At 40.3% G+C, this 24,378-nt stretch overlaps 1 protein-coding gene across 10 annotated transcripts in view; it reads left to right on the top strand.

The window, feature by feature from the left end:
• The window catches only part of EPHB1 (EPH receptor B1), a 454,416-nt gene that overhangs the window by 322,065 nt on the left and 107,973 nt on the right, over window positions 1–24,378 (top strand). For all 10 annotated transcript variants that reach the window (XM_058187165.1, XM_058187158.1, XM_058187160.1 and 7 more), the window contains one exon: window positions 12,174–12,329. In XM_058187165.1, coding sequence (XP_058043148.1) covers window positions 12,174–12,329 — 156 coding nt within the window. The remainder of the gene's footprint in view (window positions 1–12,173; window positions 12,330–24,378) is intronic.

The raw sequence follows: 24,378 nt of genomic DNA, 5'->3' as shown, positions 1-24,378 counted from the left end.
TGAACGATTTTATCGATAGATAACCGTTAAACTCCTCAGCACGCCCCTGCAACGGGTCATCCCGCTCCCCTGGTGTAGGAGGGAGCGGTCACCAAACAGGGCGGCTGGGCGGTTATCTGCCGATGCAATGAGGGAGGAGGCGAGCTACGCCGCCTCCTCATTGCCACTAGGTAAGCCCTAGTATAGGACTTCACTAGTGTCCGATCAGCTTCTGAACGGCTAGACCTCCAGGAACTCTCTAGGCGCCTTCTCCGCGCTTCATCCTCTCAGCTCCTCAGAGAACCAAGGAGCCGGTTGGGACCCGCGCCGGTCAGAGGTCGCAAAGGCACGACCCGGTCTAAGCCCCGCCGCGCCCGCTCCCAGGCCGCAACAAGTTCCTCAGCCGAGCCGTGAGCCAGACCCTCAGGAAATGGCCCAAGCTCCGTCCGAACCCTCCGGTCCATCAGGCGCCTGGGACGGAACCAACGTGTCGGCTCCGTCTCCCTGCGGCGGTGAATGGCGGTCAGAAAGTCCAGACGAAGAAGAGAGTGATCTGACCATGACAAAGGTTCAATGACTATTTCCTTTAAGTCCAGATCTCTCAACCACTGACCAGAGACAAAAATCAGGTCCAGGGTGCCACCCCCAATGTGAGTAGGGCCATCAATTACTTGGGTCAGGTCCAAGGCCGTCATGGAAGCCATGAACTCCCGAGCTGCCGTCGATGACGAGCCGGACGATGGCAAGTTAAAGTCCCCCATGACTAAAAGTCTGGGGGTCTCAACTGCCACCCCGGCCAGCACCTCCAGGAGCTCGGGCAGGGCAGCTGTCACGCAGCAAGGAGCCAGGTACGTGATCAGCAAACCCATCTGGCACCTATGGCCCCATCTCACAAAGAGGGATTCGCACCCGGCAATCTGAGGTACAGTGGTCTCCCTCGGCTCTAGACTTTCTCTAATCACAACCGCCACCCCCCCACCCCTACCCTGGGCCCTCGGCTGATGGAATGCACGGAAACCCGGCGGGCACATCTCAACAAGATCTCAACATCTCAATATCTTGTTGTGTTTCCTGCTGGTCTAGCTGGTAAAACTGACAATCAGCTATCAAGAAAGTAATAGATATCTATGAACTCTAGAATGCCTCATGAAGAATGTTTTCAGTCATTGTGGTGATAACTGAGTTTTTATCGAAAAACATTTGTGATTCTTTTGCCTATCTTTATGTGAAAGAATTGGGAGAATAGGATATTTTTCTATGTTTTGAATTAGATGTTGAAAAATTTCAATAAAGATTAGGTGGCCTACTCTTTCTCAAGGAAATTGCTTCAAAGTGATTGCTCAGTTTGCTCTTATTAATTTCCCCTCTTTCAGTGTGAGAAGATGGTTCATATCCTGAAGAGCAGGCAACGGATGAGAATTACTTTCTTTTATCTCTATCACTGCAAAGATGTATGAGATACTTAACATATTTCTTAAGGAAGAAATGTCACTATGGGTATCACATTCCATGTGGAGACAAGAATTTGTGAAATGCTAGACAAAGTCGTACCAATGGATGTTATATTCATGTAAATTGATATCTGTAAAAAAAGTAGTTTGTGTACTTTTCCTATTAGTACTTCTGCCTTTGGATTTACTAGTAATAGCTGTGGTAAGCAGCAGTATTGCATAATTAATACATAACCAACTGTGGCTTCTGAATTTAGTCAAGTCTGGCCACAAATATCCATTTTTTAATTGCATTCCAATATTCCAATATTGTGATGCAGTTCTGTTGTTCCATTGGAAAGTTTCTGAAAAATGCAATTGATTGAAAATGTGAAGACATTGATACTAATTGATTCGAGTAGCAAGGACCACATAATGCTTTAGCTGAAAATCTATACTTGTTACCGGTTGGTTTTCATAGGTAATTTAAGGTGACCTCTAAAACTTCAAGGATCTTAAAGTGTGATTACTGTATATGAGGAATTGCCTTTCCTATTGCAAATCTGTCTGACCACAAAGTTTGTAAGAAGACTCATAGAGTTACAGAGGCACATCTATGGTATACATGAAGGCCTTTTCCATTATTGATCTTAGGCTACAGAACACACTTTCTTGGAAATTCTGTTTTGCTCATATTTTCTCAATATTTAGAAAGTGGGTTAATAAACCACCTCATTCAGTAGAAACTTAATAGATGAATGATTTTAGCTTTACCTTCTAAACTTTTATCTTTGTTTTCAAATCACCCATTCTATTTGCTATTTTTTCAGGATTTAACATCAGTGTAATCCCCATTTACTCCATTATTAGTACAAATCAGTGGTGGGTTGCTACCGGTTCTCCCCAGTTCGCAAGAACTGGTAGTAAACATTTTGAGTAGTTCGGAGAACCAGTAGTAAAAATTCTGCCTGGCCCCCACCCCCAATATATTGCTGCCTCTTGACTCCCAGCTGATCGGCTGGAAGGAAAAAAACTCAGGGCTCACTTGACAAAGAAGAGAAAAAAAACGCAAGACACCGTCGCTTTAAATTGAGAAGCCAAGAAGCCTCCCAACTGATCAGCTACAATGAAAAAATCAGGATTCGCTTCTCAGCCAGGAGATAGCTTGGCAAAGAAGAAGGCGGCGGCGGGGGGGAACGCTGTTGCTTTAAATTGATAGAGCTAGAAGCGGCCTTTCTGGGTCAGCTGAACAACAAATTGGATAAGTGGAAGAATTCTTATATAGTTCAAAGTTTTTGAAGTTTTGGGGTTTGTGCAACATGCGGCTTTGTGTTTCTAAAAGGGTCTGGGCGATTTCCATTGTGAAGTATCCTGCCTTGAATGAGTTTTCTGCCTGCTTGTAAATGGAGCCAAACTTCCGGCTTTCACCTCTAAGCACCGGTAGCTGTTTTCTGCTTACAAAGTTTCCTTTATGCAGCTGGCAGGAATGTGGAATTCCAGGCAGGTTCCTTGTTGACAGCTTAATTATTTCTTAATTATCTAGTAATATTTTATTTGGAAATGAAGAAGGGGGAGTTTGATTCCTTCCCAGAACAGATTAATGAGGTGGGGAGGGAATGGGGATTTTGAAGTAACCTTCCCCTGGAGTGGGGAGGGAATGGGGATTTTAGGCTTGCTGTCAAACATCAGCCATAATACTAATGACTGTTTTGAACAATATGCAGGTTGTATTACATAATGGCTATTTTATATGTGAAATTATGACTGAAACATATATAGGTTCACACTGTCAGGAAGTCTGTCCTTAGTTTTAGATTGCGTCTCTCTTTGTTGAGTTTCTATCCATTTCTTCTTGTTTTGCCTTCTGGTGCTTTGCAAAATTCTTTGCCCCCCCACTTCTTTCTAGCAGCCCCTTAAAACCCGTTGCCTATCACACTCTTGGGCAAAGCATGTGAGCCATTTCCTCCTTTCAGTGGTCCATGAAAGTGCATCTATAGCAGAGGTCTCTAACCTTGGCTACTTTAAGACTTTAAGACAGCAAAGGCTGAGGAATTCTGGGAGTTGAAGTCCACAAGTCTTAAAGTGCCCAAGTTTGGAGACCCCTGATCTATAGTATGTAGATAATAAAGTTGAAAAAAGGTGAACAACATTTTTGCAGAACTATAGATACGTTGAGCCTGGGTGTGACAAGGAATGGCTGGGAGGGGAGGGGCCAGGCAAGGTACTCCTTGATGTGAGTGACATTGAGTTGACCACGCCTACCCAGTCACATGACCATCAAGCCACATCCACTGTCACATGACCATCAAGCCACGCCCACAAAATAAGCCACGCCCACAGAACCGGTAGTAAAAAAAATTAGAACCCATCCCTAGTTCAAATCATGCATAGTCCAAATATAAGGAAAAAGGATAAGTGAGTGTTATCAGCATTTTGATTATATTTCAATAGTCAGGTATAAGGAGAGAAATTTGTTTTATTTGCACTTTCCAAATCAACATGCAGATTGAAGTGCAATTACATTTTAATATTTTTCTGTACTTCTCCAATTTTTGTAGATCAGGTCTCTTAAAACAGTTTACACACTATTGAAGAAGGCACAATAGCATATAAGTGGAAATAATAGGCACAACTGGATTTTATAGGGGAAAACTAGTTTATTAGTAAAATTGCACATAAAGTAAAACTATATTGAGGGTTTTTTTAGAGTTATGAGATAATATTATTTTGACATTGGAAAAATAATGACTTGAGCAAAACCAGATTGATCAGGCCTGCCTAACCCTCCTAATGGTATAATTTGTGTTAGGCTAGCAAGGAATTCCAATAGAAGAGAATATATACTGTAGCTCAGGGTGGAATCATGAATGAGGATGGTAATTCATTACTTAGTAAGAAATGTCTGCAACCAATCAACCAAGCTCAGAGAGCACTAAGTACTCCATGGCAAGGAATTCCCCAGGGAATTCAATGTTAATGAGTCTGAATTTCCAGATTCCGCTCCTTGGTTACCAGCCTCAATTTCCCTCATCTTATCTCTAAGCTCTCTGGTATCTTATTTTGGGGAAAAAAGACTAAAGAAGGAAGAAACAGATTGTTTTGGGAACACTTTGAATTGTGGAACATTTAGAATGTTGAGAACCAAGGGTGAAATGCTCCCGGTTTGTACCGGCTCACCCGATTAGGTAGTGATGGCAGCTGCTGGTTCGGAGGACCCATAGCAAAAATCCCTGGCCCCGCCCCCCTGCCTCTGCTGGGCCGCACCATCAGCAGAGTTTTTTTTTTTAAACTTTTAAAAGATTTTCTTCAGCCGAAAACATGCTTTTAAAAGTAAAAAAAAACAAAAAACCCTCTGATGATCGCCGGGCTGAGCAGAGATCATCAGAACACTTTAAAAGTTTTTTTTAGAAAAACCTCTTCAGCCAAAGGGGGGGAAAAGTGGGGGGGGCTTTAAAAGGCTCCTCTGGCCATCCCAGCTGAGTTCCTCCTCACCAGAACCTTAAAAAACATGTTTTCTACATGTTAAAACAATTATTTTAAGAGGTTCTGGGCTACTATGAGGGAATTTCAGCTGAGATCATCAGAGGAGCTGACTTTAAAAAAAATTTTCCTCTGGCGATCCCAGAGGAGTTTCCTGATCCTAGCAGGCTATTCAAATCACTTTTTAACAGCCCCCACTTACAAGAGCCCCCACCGATGCCCACCCAATGCCCCTTCCTCAACTTACCTATAATTACTGCATACTGCTCCTTTCGGGCTGGCAACTACTTTGGCTACTGATTACAGCCTGCTTTGACCTCCTGCTTTGCTGAATAAGGAACTCTGGGAGTTGAAGTCCACAAACCTAAAGCTACTAAAGTTGGAGACCCCTGATCTAGAAAAATAAATAAAAATAATAAAATAAAATATTTGTGGAGCTTTCTGAGATTTTGTGTGTTTCTGTAGTGTTTCACTCTAACTACACAAACACACAAAATCTCAAAAAGCTGTATGTGGCATTTTGTGTGTGTGTGAGTCAGTTGTGTTGTGTGTGTGTAAAGTGTGAAAGTGTGAGGTTCCTGCTTGTTGCAGGGGCCATTTTGGGTGAAGTGCAGCTGCTTTTACATTGTGTGTGAGTCAGTTGTGTTGTGTTGTGTTGTGTGTAAAGTGTGAAAGTTGGTTTTTGGTACCTCTTATTGTTTTGTATACTTTATTATTTTTATTATTTATTGTTATTGGCCACGCCTACCCAGTCATCTGATCACCAAGCCACACCCACAGAACCGGTAGGGAAAATTTTTAAATTTCACCCCTGCTGAGAACAAAGCATGAACATTTTCATAAAATCAGCCAGTTGCAAAACTTCAATTTGTTAGTAGGTCAGTTGGTGAGGTTTCCCCCACTATGTCTCTGACTTCTCCCTTTTACAAACTTTTATGATGAGATTTATGCGTCTATATTTTATCGATTCTCTCTTTAATTGGATGTTGGTCTGGATAGTCCTGTGCAATAAAGGAGAATATTTGTAGCTCTGGGTTGAAATGATGTTGTTACCTAGTTTGGGTAGTGAAATGTCTGCAAGAAAACAAGCTCAGAGAGCACCAAGAATCCCACATAGTCTTGTGCATTAGTAACAGAGGGAAATGAATAGGGGTACGGCTACCAGATGTCTAGGAAAAGGAAGACAGATCCTCTTTTTTGTCATTATGTACTCCCTTTGGCAGACTTAGCCTTACAATTGAAGATTGTCCAGTATCTTTGAGTATCACAGGTAATCTTTTCCTGTGCAGCTTTTCTGTGCTGTACAGCATCTCCCAAATAAGTGCTAACTACAAGTTAACAAGCTCTGCTCTATGACCTTGATCAGTACCTCCAGGAGCTACTGTCTGGATTTTCTGTACCTTAATCAGCTACATGCTGAATGCTTTCGCCTCCTTACTGGCTCTAGTATATTTCTGTGATTGAAAAATCTATCTTCCTGCTGCTGGGAAAAATAATTTCATTTACAAGTAGCCCTAAGTGCTTGTAGGAGGACTTCTTTATGGTAATTTTTGTCACAAATGCCAGGAAAATTAGGCAGTGTGTCCTGTTTTTCCTCCAGTTTATCCTCCTTTTCAAATGTCTGTGCCTCCCTTTGCTTCTTCAGATATGTCATAAACAAAAATATAGCAGTTATGGATTTACAGGAAACAAGTAAGAACTAACCAAGTATGCTAATATTTATATTTATATTAGTGCAAGAAAAAATGCAACTGATTGACAGTGAAAAACAGGTGTTATGTCTGTACCTCAATACTCTCCCAAGTACCTTTTAGAATCAAATCCATAACACTGTATAGACCAAATGCATAAATGGATTTATAAAATTATCTTTCAGTTTGTTATCATTGAAAATACTTTAAAGGCTCAAGGATTTAAAATCATAAAATGTAAAATATGAAAAAATTAGCAGGCTATAAACACAGACTTATTTTGTGAATGAAATGAGTGGTCTTTAAATTTGATAAATAAATTTTATAGATTAGGAGTAGTAACAGAGACACCCAACCAAAATCCAGCTGCACAAATTCAGATAGACAGCAAAGAAACAAAAACACCTATATAAATAAATGAATTTCCCTAGTGACCAACCAGGAAATTTATAATTAGGGTATCTATTTTATGTTGCCACTCAGTTATCCTGTTTGACTGAAACCATCCTTTAGGAATGTTTCATTTGGCTCTGTGTTTGTTTGTTTTTTACCTATAAATCACTCTCAGAAACACTAAGAAATAAAAGGATGGTAAGAAAAGTTGAACCCAGAATATGTAATTCCAGCTGGTAGAAACTTAAGAATTCTTTTTGTTATTTTAGTTAATAGCTGCAGTATTTGAATCACTTGGGATTCTGAAGGTAATATTTTCAAAAATAAGTCCATTTTTTTCTCTTCTCAAAACTTTTTTTTCTGATATCCTATTTTGAGAGAGGTCTAATTTTTTGATAACTGCCTTTCTACTTATATATCACTTCAGCTAGTGATCTCAACTCAATGAGATATTTCAATATTTTTCTCTTATTCAATTCAATTCAATTATTCAATTCAATTCAATTATATATGCAGTCTAGACTGTAAACTTCAGAGCTGCTACCTTACAGCAACTTTGATCCACCTGTTTCCTTTCATATTGTAAATGATATGTAAAGAAAGATATGTGGGAGAAAAGAAAATACAACTAATTCAGCTTTGGGCTAGGCATCTTCCATAGTAGTTGGAGTAAGCAATTCTGTCCATCATTGGCATTTTGTATTGAACGTCACAAAGTATGCAGAATTGGTAGATATATACAAAGATCCAACCATTATCAGTGCTCTAGTTTTCTATTTATGAATGTATTGCTAACTTTCTGCTGAACACATATTACGTGATATTATAGAAATGCTTGCAATTTGGGATGAGATAATCAAAAGATTTTATAGGTGTCTTTCATGAATATGGAGACATCTTCATATGAATAGTGAGAAACTGTTAAAAATGATCAAAGAAGAGATCTTTGAACAACTGAAAGTTGAATGTGACAGTTCTCCAGACAGTTTCTTGCCTCATTCTCTTATTCTTTTACCTATTCTCACTATTCCTATTTCTTTATCTACCTTTTGTGACAGGAATTGAATCTTGATTATTGTCACACAATGTGGATATTCCGCATGTAAAGCATATTATTATTCAGTTATTATGTAAATCAGACACTCACAGCCTACCAAAATGAATAGAAATGTGTTACAGTAGGCTATGAGAGTCTCTATTCTTAATGGCATATCATCATTCATTATGAGTATAAGAGATGATTCCATGTGAAGTTATCTACTTATTTTAGATTTGTTTATTTATTTCAGCTTCAAAACTTCCCACTCCAAACAAAAATTTCGCACTGGACTCATGTCAACTATTAATTTTAGCACACCTATCATATTAAGATGAGACCCTAGCTGCCTCAGTTTTGTGTACATTTCTATCTTAGCATTAGAAAACTAGAGCCAGGCATTTCAGAATATTGAATTCTAGTGGGTTTGTTTAAAAACAAATACAAAAAAATTCTGCCCCAATAACAAAGCTACCAATTGGATAAAAAAGATTAACATTTATAATGGAATCAATTGTGTGAGAAGAGCTGAATTTAGGTTGCAACTGTTATGACATGCTACTAAAATCTTGACAGCTGGCCATTTACGCAGGGTCAACTAAACATAATGGCCTGAACTTCTGAAGGAATGTGCCATATAAAAATATACATGCTATACAAATATTTACAGCTAGTACCAGTAGCAGCAGTTTTGCATGAATGTCTTAGATGCCTGATTCCAAGGCTACCAAGCTGAAAAAGGAGAAATTACAATGAATCCAAATAGCTAATTCTATTGATTAAACAGCTAATTCTATTGATTAAACTGCAAGAGTTTCCTAGTATCATTGTACCATTAATGAATATTAAAAAATTTTTTTACTATAATAACAAATTGGTACAAAGCATAGATTAACTTGGAAATAACACTAGTTTGACTAGTTGCCAGGGCCACCATTTATGTTTGCATCAAAACTGAATAAGAATTATAATGATAGCAGTTTTAAGGTAAATGTCTATGGAGATTTTCAGTCAACCAGGTTATGGCTGTCCTAAAAGTGCTTTTTCAAAAAGCAACTGGACTTTCTTGTTTTTCCCTGAAGACGTTTCACTTCTTATCCGAGAAGCTTCTTCAGAAATGTCTTGAAGGGAAAAACAAGAAAGTCCAATTTTGAAAAAGCACCTTTGGGACAGTTTTAGGATAGTTTGTGAAAGATACAAACTGTTGCACATCGTTCATATCTAGCTGTGGGCACATAAGACATTAAACTGGAATAATTCCATTTGCATTTACTAGAATTCTTCAAACAGAAGATTTACTTTAATAGGATGGGTAGTAGGAGTAGGATATTATTGAAAGGTCTTTGTTTAATTTTTGTACTGTTAAGCCCTCTGATGGTGATTTACAATAGAAACTAAAATAGGTTAATATATCATGAAACAAAATATAATGATGTGTATCCATTGATATTAAATATTTAAAACTTGGGTTAAAAACTATATTTTGAACACATTCCTAAATACAGGGAAATGAGAATGTCATAAGGTTCACTTGGGAAGGCTGTTCCAGAAAATTGAAACCATTACTGGCAAACAGAAGCTTATAGTTCTTGCCAACAAATATCCCATGTAGTGAACTTTCAGGATCATCCCATGAGGTGTGTAAACTAGGTGGGTAGATTTTACCCAAAGCAATAATCCTAGAAGTACTATTGGGCTTTGTACGTGAAAACAAACACTTTGATTTTCACTTTGAATATGAGCAGTAGTGGTTCAGTGGTTAGAATGCGGTATTGCAGCCTACTTCCGCTGACTGCTGGCTGCCAGCAGTCTGGCAGTTCAAATCTCACTGGCTCACTCAGCCTTTCAACCTTCCAAGATCAGTAAAATGAGGACCCAGGTTGTTGGGGGCAATATGCTGACTCTATAAACCAATTAGAGAGGGCTGTAAAGCTCTGTGAAGCAGTATATAAGTCTAAGTGCTAGTGCTATTGAATTACACACAGAAATTTGTGATAACTAATGGAAAGCCTATAATACTAGTGTTATATGTGGAAAGCAACTTTTTTCTGCTACTGGTTTTGAGTAGCCCTCAGAGGCAGCCCCATATAGAGCACGTTGTAATGATTTATATAAGAGGTGGCCAGGACATTAATTACTCTGATCAGTCTTTTTGTCAAGAGAGGGCTGCAATTGGCCTACCAGAAGAATCTGAAGAAAGGCACAATCAGCACAGCCTTCATCTAGCAGTTTTCATGATTCTCAGAGAACTACTGTATCTAGAGTCGTCACCTGAGCATACAGAAAACCAGATGATTTCCATATAAACAGCAGTTTAGTCTTGCTGGGATTCAGCATCAACCTTTTAGTCCCTTTCCAAATCTTGATAGTCTCCAAGACCTGGTCAGGATTTCCATCATAACATATTATTAGAATTCCTTGGACAGAAAGGTCTGTCTAGATAGCTTCAGTATGCTTACAATGAATAACTTCCCTTAGGAATTATTGTTGGTCAAGTCAGTTGGCAGAATGGTACAATAATAAATTGAATGAGAATTGTACTGGGTTTTGAAGAATTGTACATTATACTATTAAAAATTAAATATATTCTTGAACTGAGTTTAATCCCTACTGATTGTAAGGATATATGCGATTTTTGGCAGAGAGGGTGTTTGTCACTTCCTTCTGGATTTTGTTTTCCACTTGTCCGTCTTGTCTACAATCCTGAATTTCCATGTTAAAAATTGATCAGATAACATTTCCGATTCAACATTATAAATGCAAAAATTCCCAATAAAATGTTTCCCCTCAGATTGCTATTCACCCGCATTTACTTTTTAAATTTACATGCCACCCATTTCACTGTTAAAACAACATATAACAGAATACCTTAGCACTAAGGAGACTCAGAACCAATTCCTATTACTTTGGAATTGCTGCAAATATAGTGTTTTCTGTCTCCTACTTTCAGAGACTTTCAGACTCTTTAATAAAATATGTATCAAAAAGTTGTGAATTTTGGCAATGATTTTAAAATATGGCAATTAGATTGCTGGTCAAAACATACCAGCATGACCATATTCAGTGCCCATTCTTTACCAACTGCAATAGCAACAATTTCATTCTGGGTTCAACACAAAGTCAATTTTTTCAAAACAAAGTCAACTAATTGTTTCAGTTAGTTGAAAAGCTGTGAAAAAAGATATCCTAAACATTAATCTGATCTAGAATGCATGTGCTCATCCAAGTCTTCTACAAATGCCTCTACCAAATTAGATGAATTTAGAGGTCAAAAGAGAAAGGATACTTCAATAGAAATCCCATGGAATTCCTTTCCTACAAAGATTTGTCGGGGGTCTATTTTAAAGTCTTTTCAACAACCAACCAGATAAAACCTTAATATTTTTCTAAGCATTTAATTAATACAGTAGGGCTTTTATAATTTAACAGTGTTTAACTATAAAGATGTTATAAATGCTGTATAATGGCAGTTGATGATTTATCCTGATTATTGTCCTTTGTCTTTATTAGGTTTAACAGACAAGTGTAGTTATTATATAGTTTAGAAGCAAAGTGCATAAGCAACAAAGTCAATCCAAAGACTTTTATAGATTAGTTATCCATACATTACTGGTAGCAATCTTTGCCTGATTTCAAGACATTTTCTCATGAATTTTATTAAAATTAGAGAAGTACCGTATATACTCGAATATAAGCCGATCCGAGTATAAGCCGAGGTCCCCAATTTTACCCCAAAAACTGGGGTAAACTGGGGACTCGAGTATAAGAGGTGGAAATGAGGCACCTACGGTTGAAACCCTCCTCCCTCAGCTGAGAAGGCTGGCGGCTCCCCGCCCGCCCTCTCACTGCACCGGCAGGGCTTCAGTCCGGTAAAATGTGAAAAAGAAAAAAACTCGAGTATAAGCCGTATACTCGAGTATAAGCCGAGGCTTAAAAAAACACCTCGAGTATAAGCCGTATAGACCCGAGTATAAGCCGAGGGGACGTTTTTCAGCACAAAAAATGTGCTGAAAAACTCGGCTTATACTCGAGTATATACGGTAAATGCTATATTAAAACTATGATAATGTCATTATTTTTAATAACATATCAAAGCAAGTTGAATCTTTTTTTGTGCTATATAATCTTGATTAAAAAAAAAATGTCTTCTCTGTCCTCTTGTAGCTTGCCCAGCAGGGATGTTCAAAGCTCATCAAGGAACAGGAGTCTGCACACAATGTCCTCCCAACAGTCGCTCCACATCAGAAGCTGCTGCCATCTGCACTTGTCGCAACGGATACTACCGGTCTGACTTTGATCCGTCAGAGGTAGCTTGCACTAGTAAGTACTAGTATTTATTTCTGTGAACAGATTGGCTTCAAAACTAATTGGATCCATTCTTTGTAAATAGATAGGGGGAAACAATATTCAGGAATAGCCTGCATGATAATCATAGTGATAAACATGTTTTGGAAATGATCTAGAAGGGCACTGAACTTCAAACAAGTGCCAGTTCAACACCTTCCCGCATTTATTAGAGCAGTCTGATTTTTTTTCCAGGTTTAGATTTAAAAATCGTATGAATTTTAAGGATACAATTCCTAAAAAAGCCACAACCAGATATTTCTTTCAAACTTGCATGGGAGCTTAAAAATAATTCTGCATGATTTAATGAGTAGCAGAGAATTGCTCACATGATGTCCAAATCATTTTTGAATAATATGTACCCATAAAATATAAACTTGTTAAAATTATTTTTAATAGACTGAAAAATGTTAGTTAACATTTAGCTTTCAGACCAGTACATAGCTAATTACAAATATAGGAAGTCTATTTAAGGGGGAAAAAATGATTCTTTAACATGCACCAATAAGAAAAAAGATGTCATCAAAATTAATATTTCCTAGCAGAACAGCAATAGTAGAAACACAGAGAAAAAAAGAAAAGAAAACTCAACAACTATTACAAAATCTGGGAACAAAGGCTCACAATTTAGGGATGGATGATTGTTGTTGTTAGTCGCAAAGTTGTGTCTGACCCATTGCAACCCCATGGACAATGTTCCTCCAGGCCTTCCTATCCTCCACTATCCCCAGAGTCCATTTAAGCTCACGCCAACTGCTTCAGTGACTCCATCCAGCCATCTCATTGGATGGGATGGATGATATTAACCATTAAATGTTAATGACAGGCAGAAATAAGTATGTATAATAAAAGGATGAAAACGTTGAGTCTTCTAAATGACTATAATTCCGATTATTGGCACATTTGTTATATTAGACACAAAATAAATCCTTAATAGATTTTCATAATTAATAGTAATTTTCTTTTCATGTGAATTTATCATTTTTTAAAAACATTTAGGACATAAATACTATCTCTTCATAAGAGATGCATTATGAATTGTAATGTTTTAGTACTTAGTCTGTTGGTTCATGAAAGCTAGAAATTTAGGATCTCTGAAGTTTAACTTGAATGTGTGTGCATTCAGAGTATGCCAAAGAAATGGAATAGTCTATAATATCTATGAAGGGAGCAGAAGACAATGGATTGACAATCCCATATTGGGGGAAAAGAAATCCTTGATAGCCTTCTTGATTTTTCAGTCTTACATCCAGTGTGATTTCTACTGTTATTTCAATTTACATTTCATTTGTAATTTAATCTTGTTTTGGACAAATTAATATTTTGGAATTAATTTGTGTGATTTATTGCAATACCATGTTGCAATAACATTTTGAATATTATTTTCCCTGCTTGGAGACTTCTGCCCCCCGCCCTGTATTTCCAGGGAAAAGGTGGATTTTTCCAACTTCCTTTGCAGCTTGCTTACACAGAAGTCTATATTAGCATACTACTTTCTGCATAATGCTTCTGTAGGTAATTGCATTATGAGTTGCCTAATGTGTGTTTGGAATAAGAGATTAATTTCCATATTCTGCTTGATCACTGGTAACAGGAAGTGTAGTAAATAAATCTGTTTTATTGCCTCTTGTTATATAGCTGATTTACACTATGCCTTACTAGAAAAGTACTGTATGTAAAAAAAAGTCAATTTGTTGGTTTTTATTTCTGCTCGTTAAGACCTAATTTTAAAATGTTTTAATTTGAGGTGCCAGATGTTCTGTTCCCAAATTGTTATATGCCATAGGAGTAAATAAATTTAGTACTGTATGGTAGCTGTTGCTGCTGTTCACCGCCTTGCCAGTGCATTTCCTGCTTTATGGAGCTTTTCACTAGTATGCTTTTAAAGTTCCCAATTTAGTGCTAGGGATGCAATTTTCATTAACTTCTATACATTTCACAAAACAGTAAAAATCAGGATAGAAATTATTGTAAGACTAAAGTAGACTGGATAGCCAATAGATATTGCACTGAACCTTGTAAAATATTCTGTCTGTGCATGTATAGCATTTGTGTGAAGGATTATGTTTGTTCCCAAATCCCATCCAATTTCCAGTTTCAATAGAAGAGAGAAAGGTATTTTTTGGACAGCAAAATTCTGCATGTTGTGAAAAAAAAATGGAATAATGACACTAATGACACTGAGTCTTCGGAGAAGGGCGGTATAAAAATACGAAATAAATAAATAAATAAATAAATAATGACATTCAGCAAAAGCAGAAACAGAAACCCGAGGAACACATAAAATTTAAATCATTGCTATATGTATCAAAAGGGCCCCAGATTTTCCAGAGCCAATGAAAACAATATTGTGACTGGTAAGACGGACAGTCACAAAAGGTGTGTTGGTTATTCCAGTTTGAATCAGTGGTGGGATTCAGCCATTTCACACCACTTCGGGAGAACCGGTTGCTAACTTTCTGAGCAGTTTGGCAAACTGGTTGTTGGAAGAAATCATTAGGGCAGAGAACTGGTTGTTAAATTACTTGAATCCCACCACTGGTTTGAATGCTTTTTTTTACATGGGAAATAGGGCACCAGGAAATCTTGCTTTATTGTGCACCAAAGGAGCAGTTGGTAGATATAGTCTATCCAACAATATGCTCCTAGGTAATGGCCCAAATTAACGATAGCTGTAAGTTCAAAAAAAATTTCTACCCAGTTCTGTGGGTGTGGCTTTGGGGTGTGTGTCATGTGACTAAGTGGGCGTGGCCATGAGTGACATCAAATTGGCCACACTCAGTCAGTCACATGACACCCCACCAAGCCTTGCCCACAGAACTGGTAGGAAAAAAATTTGAATACCACCACTGTTGTAATGGGTTAGGGTTAGGGTTAATTACAGTCTCAAACTTGTGGATTCACTTACTTCTGTTATGAATGCAGAATTAATATTTTTATGAATTGACAGATTTATTAAATATATAAACTTATATTTTGTAGAAAAACAAGCTAAATTTAAAGCAGGTGAAAGCAAACCTTTTGACTTGTCTTTTTCACCACAGAGAGCTGATGTTAGGAAAGTTGTTTCCTCCATTTCTAACCAATCCTTCCCCTCTGCTCATCCAGTAAGAAATACTTCTTATTGTGAGCCTATTAAACTGTTTTTGGCAGCTTAGATAGTTCAGAACAGTGGAACATACTACAAATTATACAGAAATCACTCAAGAGTTCTAGTTACATTTAAAATTTGAGCAAGAAGATGTGTGTAAGCAGACAGAAAAACAACAGAACAATAATAGTCAAATTACCATTAATAAGAAAACTAAAATACTGTTTCAGAGGCCTGAAAAAGGCTTAACCTTCTGAAACTTATTGAGGGCATATAATAACAGTCATAGGTGCGCATAAAATTTCCTATACATGTTTATTTATCTATCAATCATATATATATAGTTATGCATCTCATGAAAAGTGACTGGGCAATATGCAACAATTAAGTAAAACAATAAATATGTAAAATACTATATATATTTGTTTTTGTAGGTTTTCATGGGTATAGGTATGTAGGTCTTGGCGTATTCGGGTCTTTTCTCGTGTAAGGTTGAGAGTATCTTGGCGACATTTCGACAAGGTCTCACTCGTCATCTTAAGGCTGGTGCTTGTGGCTTCGTGGTTGTGCGAGCAAAGCGTGGTCGGAGCTGCCATCTCTCTATAAATACTGGTGGGGGTGTGTGGAGTGTTGGTTTTGTTGCTGTAAGTGGATTGGTTGGCTGTGTGGTTGCATCTTGATTGGTAGGTGGGGTGGATGTTTGCAGATTAGTTGGCTGTTTCATAGCATCCTGTGTGGGTGTGGTCCTAGTTGTGTACCCATTAGTCTTTTGTGTTGTAACTCGGAGCCAAACCAAAACCCGGGATGCTGCATCACAGCCATCTGCTCAGGATATTACATCACAGAACTCAAGAGGTCACAACACCAAAGCTCAGGATGTTACAACACAACCAACCACCCAGGATATTACAGCACAAGACACAGGAGGTCACATTACCAGAACTCAGGACGTTTCCACTCAGCCCATTATCCAGGTCGTTACAACACAGAAGACTAATGGGCACACAACTAGGACCACACACACACAGGATGCTACGAAACAGCCGACTAATCTGCAAACATCCACCCCAGCTACCGATCAAGATGCAACCACACAGTCAACCAATCCGCTTCCAGCAACAAAGCCACCCCCTGCACCAGTATTTATAGAGAGACAGCAGCTCTGACCACACTTTGCTCGCATAACCACGAAGCTGCAACCACCAGCCTGAAGATGACAAGTGAGACCTCGTCGAAACATCACCAAGATACTCTCAATCTTACATGGGAAAAGACCTGGATACACCAAGACCTACACACACACACACACACACACACACACACACACACACACATTATTAAAATATTTGCTAAGGAGACCTTTGTATGTAAGCTATGAGATCACAAGTAGATTTAGAAAATGAAGTAGGCTAGCATATAATTGCCCATATTTTGTGACAATTAGAGAAGACAGATATGGAATTCTAAACCCTCTTTTTCTCAATGTCTTTTGGATTAAATGTACAGTTTTAAAATTATGTAGTATGTGTATTGAGTATATTAGTGTAAAAGTAGGCAGAGCAGGTAGGGTGGAGAGGAAGATAAATGAGTCATAAGCCTAGAGTCATTACATTTCTACAAACAGTTTAAGTCCAACCACTCCTGAATTCCATTGACTCTTATCTGGTACCAATTTAGTATTGAACTTTAATTGACTAAATTCTTGTGTATAGGCTTAAGCAATAAGTCTTCTCAACTGCAGTTTAATGTATAGTCCTGAGTCTTTGTGCCTGACAGTTAGAAGCCTATGACTGATTTGATCTTATTTATTTATTTTTTTATTTATTTTTCAAATTTTTATACCGCCCTTCTCTGAAGACTCAGGGCGATGTACAGCATAAATAAAAACATAAATATCAAAAAAGTTAAAATACAATACAAGTTAAAAATCTGATTCAAATATGCTGAACGAATTAAAATAGAAATAAAAAACTCTAAAAATTTAAAAAACCCCACTAAAAACCCTCAATAAAATCATTAGGCCAACCCTGCTTGGTGAAACAAGAAAGTTTTGAGCTCGCGTTTAAAGGTCCGAACATCAGGGAGAAGACAGAGCCGCCAGCTCTGGGGGCCGCCAGCTGACACTGTGTCAGGCCTGGAAACCATATTAAACTTTAGGTTTCCAGACGCTGCCATATTTTTATCTTGAGGGGAGGAGGGGGGTTGAGGGGTATGGTAACATTCTTCAAGTGGTCAAGGTCGGATGGCGTTCACGTCTGCAGGAAGAGTGGCAAGAAGTTACTCGAATGAACTGGAAGAACGTGGGACCGTGTGATCATCAGAGGGGTCAGGGGGGTGGGACTATTGGGGTTTGTATAACTGGGGAAACGAATCCGGAACTTCAGTTTTGGGAATTGCACTCATCGTATGCCAGTCTCCTCATGCTAGTAAAGGACTCTGAGAAAAAGGAAAAATGCCTCTGAGTCTCTTTTACGCAGAAGAGGTATTTCTGGAACCTTGACATTATTCCCAAAACTGTAAAAACTTTCTTTTGCTAACGGTACCCTCTCCTCCTCTCAGAGGGGGCCCATTAGAGGGGTGCTGGGCCCCAGTCTCCGCAACCTCCACAGCGGTGCAAAGACCCAGTGAAGATGGAAGAGCAGCAAGTTGAAAGCGTAGAAGGAGCCACGAAACCGGATTCTAACGATTTAGTAGAAGTCACCTATTTCCCATCTGACGACAGGACCAAGCCCCAAAAGGAAGAGCCTGCTTGTCAGCTTGGAGCACGCCCAAGGACTCTGATTCATGGGTGAGCTGCCAGTCGGGAGAAAACATTTCCCGGGGAATGGAGAGCCCCTCCCTCTTCTCAACCTCACTGGAGGCAATAAAACCTGGAGAATCGGAGAGTCACTGGATTGGGACCTGAGAAACCCCTGAAATCCCAGTCTCTATTAGACCTCCTGAAACTTTTGAGCGGCTGAAGGTGAGACCTCGAGAGCCTTTAGCTCAGCCTAGATTCACCTTCCTCCCACCAGAGAGAGAAATTACTGAAGCTCAAGCCGTTCCGATGAACGCAGAGAACCCCCTCCCTCTTTCAAACGGCAGGAATTCAGGCAGCACCAGGGACTTGGGGAATCGCAACTCCCCTCCAATTGATCTTTCCCGCCAGCAGAGGCCTCGCTGCCTCCAGCAGCTTCTATCCTCCTGGGTGGGCGTTTTATCCTGGACAAGGGTGGATTCAGTATCAATGGCAACCAGCCAGTTCAGCACCTTCCTTTCCTGTGGGCCTCACGCCGATGGTTGTTTCATCTGCTGAAGCATTTCAAGGACTTTCTTCTCAGCAGCCAGGGGAATTCCACCCCTTTGCAGTCCAACAGCCAGCTACAACAGCAGCAGCCCCACCCCGCAAATCCTCTGCAGCTGCAAGCAGGCCAGCTAAACCCCCCTGCACCCCCCCCGCACCCCTCCCCCTTTCAAACCAACCTTTGATGGGAATCCACACCACCTGGCTTACTTTCTCAGCAGAATTGAGGCTTACGCTGAACAATATACACATCTATACCCATCAGAAAGAAGCCTAATCAACGCCATCTCAGATGGAATGAATGTGGGGCTAGCTTCAGAGTGGATAGCACAGCTATACAATGAACATGCACCAGAACTGAATAATGTTCACGAATTTATGACACTGCTTCGCAACCGGTTTCAAGATAATGACCTAACTGCAGAATGTGAAACCACCTTAAAAACAATGAAACAAGGTAACAAGCCACTCAAACAATTTGTATGGGATTTCAGAAGAGTTGCTGGTAATCTTAGACATTGGCCAGAAGCCATTGTTCTTCATTACTTCAAAGACGCGATTGATCAAAACATCAGAAAAGCCTGCTCCACCAGAGGAATCCCAGAACAACTGAATGCCTGGTACAACGTGTCCATTGCTCTGGACAGAGAATTCAACCCCCTCCAAAGCCAATCACCAACTACAACTCCACAAAGACCACCTACAAGATCCTCCTCCAGACCAACCACACCTCCACCTTTCAACCTTCAACAATAATCAAATGCTACCGTTGTGGAAAACTAGGACATCGGGCGTCAGTTTGCCTAGCCCCAACACCCTCCCACAGTATCGATCACCAACTGCTACCCAACCACGCAACCCCTCGAAGAATCCTAATACCAGTCGCCATGAGGCAAGCCACAGACCTCCTCACTGACCTTCCATCATCTAATTCACCTCCTGATGACTCAACCCAACCAGAAAACGACCCAATGGTGAGTGCACCTATTCCTCCTTTTGCCATCAAAGTAAACTTAATAATTCCAGGAGGGCCAAAAAGATTTAGACGCTATTGTGGACACAGGATGCACCAGATGCCTGATTTCAACCTCCACAGTCGCCCAACTCCGTATAAAAACATTTCGCTTGAAGCACCCAATTAAATTCCACCAAGTAGATGGAACCTTGATTGGTGGCATTCCAGCAACCCGAGTCACACAACTGGTTCGCTTAGAAATTGGTGCCCATCATGAACTTATAAGATTCATAGTAATTCCTAAAATGTCAGAATCCATCATCCTGGGTTTAGCTTGGTTGGACAAATGGGAACCCACAATTAAATGGGAGGATGGATTCAGGAAAATTATATGGACCTTCGGACCCTTAGACCAAATCCCCTCCCCCGCCAACAAAAAAAACCCTTACCCAAAATGACCACCAGATGGAACCAACAACCACCATGTCCAAGCCATCTCCTAAAGAACCCCGCATCCCTAAAGTATACATGGATTTATCAGATGTTTTTAGCGAGGATGAATGTAACATCCTACCCCCCCCGACAAACTGATTGCGCAATTGAATTGCACCCAGGGGGCAAAATTACCAAAACCCAAAATGTACTCAATGACACCAGCAGAAATGTCTGCACTAAGAAAATACGCTGTCACTAACCTAGCCAGAGGGTTCATTGAACCAGCAAAATCACCTGTAGCTGCGCCTGTGCTATTTAAACAAAAGAAAGATGGTTCGCTTAGATTATGTATTGACTTCAAAAATATCAATGCGATTTGCATACAAAACACTTACCGTTGCCACTTATGCACGATTTGTTGAACCACCTATCAAAAGGCAAAATTTTCACCAGATTGGATTTAAGGGAAGCCTATTACCGTGCCCGTATCAAGGAAGGTGATGAATGGAAGACGGCTTTCAATTGCCCCTTGGGTAGTTTCCAATACCGTGTCATGCCCTTTGGCCTCCAAGGGGCTCCAGCTGTTTTTATGCAACTAATTAATGAAACCCTGCACCCCCATCTCTACAATGGGGTTCTTGTCTACTTAGATGATATTCTTATCTACACAGACAATATGGAACAACACATCAAATTGGTCAGACAAGTTCTTAAAAAGCTCCTAGCCGCCAAGCTATATGTCAAACTTTCCAAATGCGAATTCCATGAGGAATCCCTGGACTACCTAGGTTACCGGATATCAAACAAAGGTATCGAAATGGACCCAGGCAAAGTAAAAGCAGTGTTGGATTGGCAACCGCCACGCACACGTAAGCAACTTCAAAGTTTCTTGGGATTCGCAAATTTTTACCGCAAATTCATTCCTTCTTTTGCAGAAGTAGCTCTACCATTAACGGAATTACTAAAAACTGGACCATTACCCACAAAACCCAAACCTAACCAACCCCTACCTTGGACAATGGACTGCCAACGTTCCTTTGAACACCTGAAACGCCTCTTCTCGATGGAACCGATTCTTCAACACCCGGATCCAAATAAACCTTTTGTGGTCCAAGCTGATGCAAGTGATGTAGCAATAGCCGCTGTCTTATTACAACGGAATACCGAGAACAACCTTATGCCCTGCGCGTATGTGTCTAAAAAATTGACGGACACTGAACGCAGATGGGCAGTTTGGGAAAAGGAAGCCTTTGCGGTACGTTGGGCACTCCTCTCCTGGAGGCACTTCCTTGGGGCGAAAGAACCATTCGAGGTGTGGACTGACCACAAAAACCTCGAATACTTTAAAAAACCCCGAAAGCTTTCTCCCAAACAAGTTTGATGGGCTCAGTTTTTCAAGCGCTTCCATTTCACCCTCAAATACATCCCAGGCGACCAAAATCTACTGGCTGACGCTCTATCTAGGAAACCACAATTCGACAGCCAACGCGAAGAGGTGATACATGCGATGATCCCCGATAGCGAACCAGCAAGCCAAGCACTTACTCGACCGCGATCACGCCATAGTAGTAACATCCCACCAAACAAACTGCTAATGGACTTAAAATCAGCACTCACTGATGATGCTTGGTTTAAAGAAAACTCGCCACACCTCACCTTAAGGGATGGGATACCCTGGAAGGGCACAAAAATTTATGTACCCGTCACTATGCGGCTGTCAATACTACAGAGAAGCCACAACTCTCGCCTAGGAGGTCACTTTGGGTATTTAAAAACTCTCCACTTGGCCAGAAGACAATTCTGGTGGCCGAAAATGAAATCAGATGTTGAAGACTACGTCAGGAGCTGTGCTACCTGCGCCACCATGAAGTCCAGACCAGGGAAACCCCCTGGACTCCTACAACCCGTAGCCGAACCCACCCGACCATGGGAAGAGATTGCCATGGATTTTATTGTTGAACTCCCACCTAGTGGAGGAAATACAGTGATATGGACCGTAGTGGACTTATTCTCTAAACAGGCCCATTTCACTGCGTGCAGCGGATTGCCATCGGCTAGAAAATTAGCAAAGCTCTTCCTCAAACACATCTACAGACTGCATGGAGTTCCTAAAAGGATAATATCCGACAGGGGTGTTCAATTCACAGCCAAGTTCTGGAAAGAATTCCTACGGTCCATTGGGTCGTCTCAAGGACTTAGTTCTGGTTTCCATCCGGAAACTAACGGAGCAGCTGAAAAACTTAATTCCATGGTGGAACAATACATACGGTGTTATGTAAATTACCAACAAGAAAACTGGTCCGACTTGTTACCATTTGCGGAGGTTGCATATAATAATGCGGTACACACCAGCACGGGGTTAACCCCTTTTCAAGTAACCAGCGGCATGGACTTGCTCCAATGCCTGAACTCCCCGTTCAACCCCCCACTTCAGTCTCCCTAACAGACTGGATGAATTCATTAAAAAAAGGTTGGGAAAATACAAAAAAGGCTTTAGCTGTAACAGCTCGAAATTACAAAGCCCAAGCTGACAAACACCGTTCCCTTCAACCCCCTTTTCGCATTGGAGATAAAGTCTTTTTGTCTACTAAGTATCTAAGATTACGAATACCCAGCAGGAAATTCGGTCCAAAATTTTTGGGTCCTTTCCCCATTGTAAAAATTATTAATCCCGTAACCGTCCAACTCAAACTCCCTCGCATGTTGGGAAGAATACACCCGGTATTCCATACCAGCTTACTAAAACCTGCTAGACAATCCCGCCTAAGGCCTCACCCTACCGCTCCCCCACCCCCCTTGATAATCCAAGGTGAAACCCACTATGAAATCAAGAAAATTCTTGACTCTAGACTCTACAGAATGTCAAGGTTCCAGAAATACCTCTTCTGCGTTCAATAAAAAGACTCAGAAGCATTCTTTCTTTTTCTCAGAGTCCTTTACTAGCATGAGGAGACTGGCACATGATGAGTGCAATTCCCAAAACTGAAGTTCCGGATTCGTTTCCCCAGTTATACAAACCCCAATAGTCCCACCCTCCTGACCCCTCGGATGATCACACGGTCCCACGTTCTTCCAGTTCATTCGAGTAACTTCTTGCCACTCTTCCTGCAAACTTGAACGCCATCCGACCTTGACCCGTTGAAGAATGCTACCCTATCCCTCAACCCCCCCTTCCTCCCCTCAGGATAAAAATGTGGCAGCGTCTGGAAACCTAAAGTTTAATATGGTTTCCAGGCCTGACAGGCGTCCCCTCTTGGAAAAGAAACTATATCCTAGGAAAGAAAAAAAGGAGCCGATAAAGAAAAATGCCAATGACTCAATCACTAGACAAAAAGACTTGATCTCCAATGCGAAAAGGAGGTTGAAGGGAACGGTTTTTGTCAGCTTGGGCTTTGTAATTCCGAGCTGTCACAGCTAAAGCCTTTTTTGTATTTTCCCAACCTTTTTTTAATGAGTTCATCCAGTCCGTTAGGGAGACTGAAGTGGGGGGTTGTACGGGGAGTTCAGGCATTGGAACGAAGTCCATGCCGCTGGTTACTTGAAAAGGGGTTAACCCCGTGCTGGTGTGTACCGCATTATTATATGCAACCTCTGCAAATGGTAACAAGTCGGACCAGTTTTCCTGTTGATAATTCACATAACATCGTATGTATTGTTCCACCATGGCATTAAGTTTTTCAGCCGCTCCGTTAGTTTCTGGATGGAAACCAGAACTAAGTCCTTGAGACGACCCAATGGACCGTAGGAACTCTCTCCAGAACTTGGCTGTGAATTGAACACCCCTGTCGGATATTATCCTTTTAGGAACTCCATGCAGCCTGTAGATGTGTTTGAGGAAGAGCTTTGCTAATTTTCTAGCCGATGGCAATCTGCTGCACACAGTGAAATGGGCCTGTTTTGGGAATAATGTCAATGCTAGTACCCATTACTAATGTCAATGCTAGGAGCTAATTGACACAGAGGTCAATTACAATACTTAGTCCACTGGAAGGGATACCCATTATCTGAGTCTACTTGGGTCAAAAGTTGGAAAGTGAATGCGGACAATTTAATTAAACAATTTCACAACACTTTCCCTGACAAACCTAAGAAACCTCTTGGAGAGGGGAGGGGGGGTAGAAGGGAATTGTGGACCATTGGTACTTTTCTTTATCGACTCTTTGTTTTTCTTTCCTAGGATATAGTTTCTTTTCCAAGAGGGGATGCCTGTCAGGCCTGGAAACCATATTAAACTTTAGGTTTCCAGACGCTGCCATATTTT

This window comes from Ahaetulla prasina, chromosome 6, assembly GCF_028640845.1.
Source record: "Ahaetulla prasina isolate Xishuangbanna chromosome 6, ASM2864084v1, whole genome shotgun sequence".
NCBI classification, from domain to species: Eukaryota; Metazoa; Chordata; class Lepidosauria; order Squamata; family Colubridae; genus Ahaetulla; species Ahaetulla prasina.
Note: the sequence above shows the minus strand (reverse complement) of the source record. Positions and strands in the feature narration are given on the sequence as shown.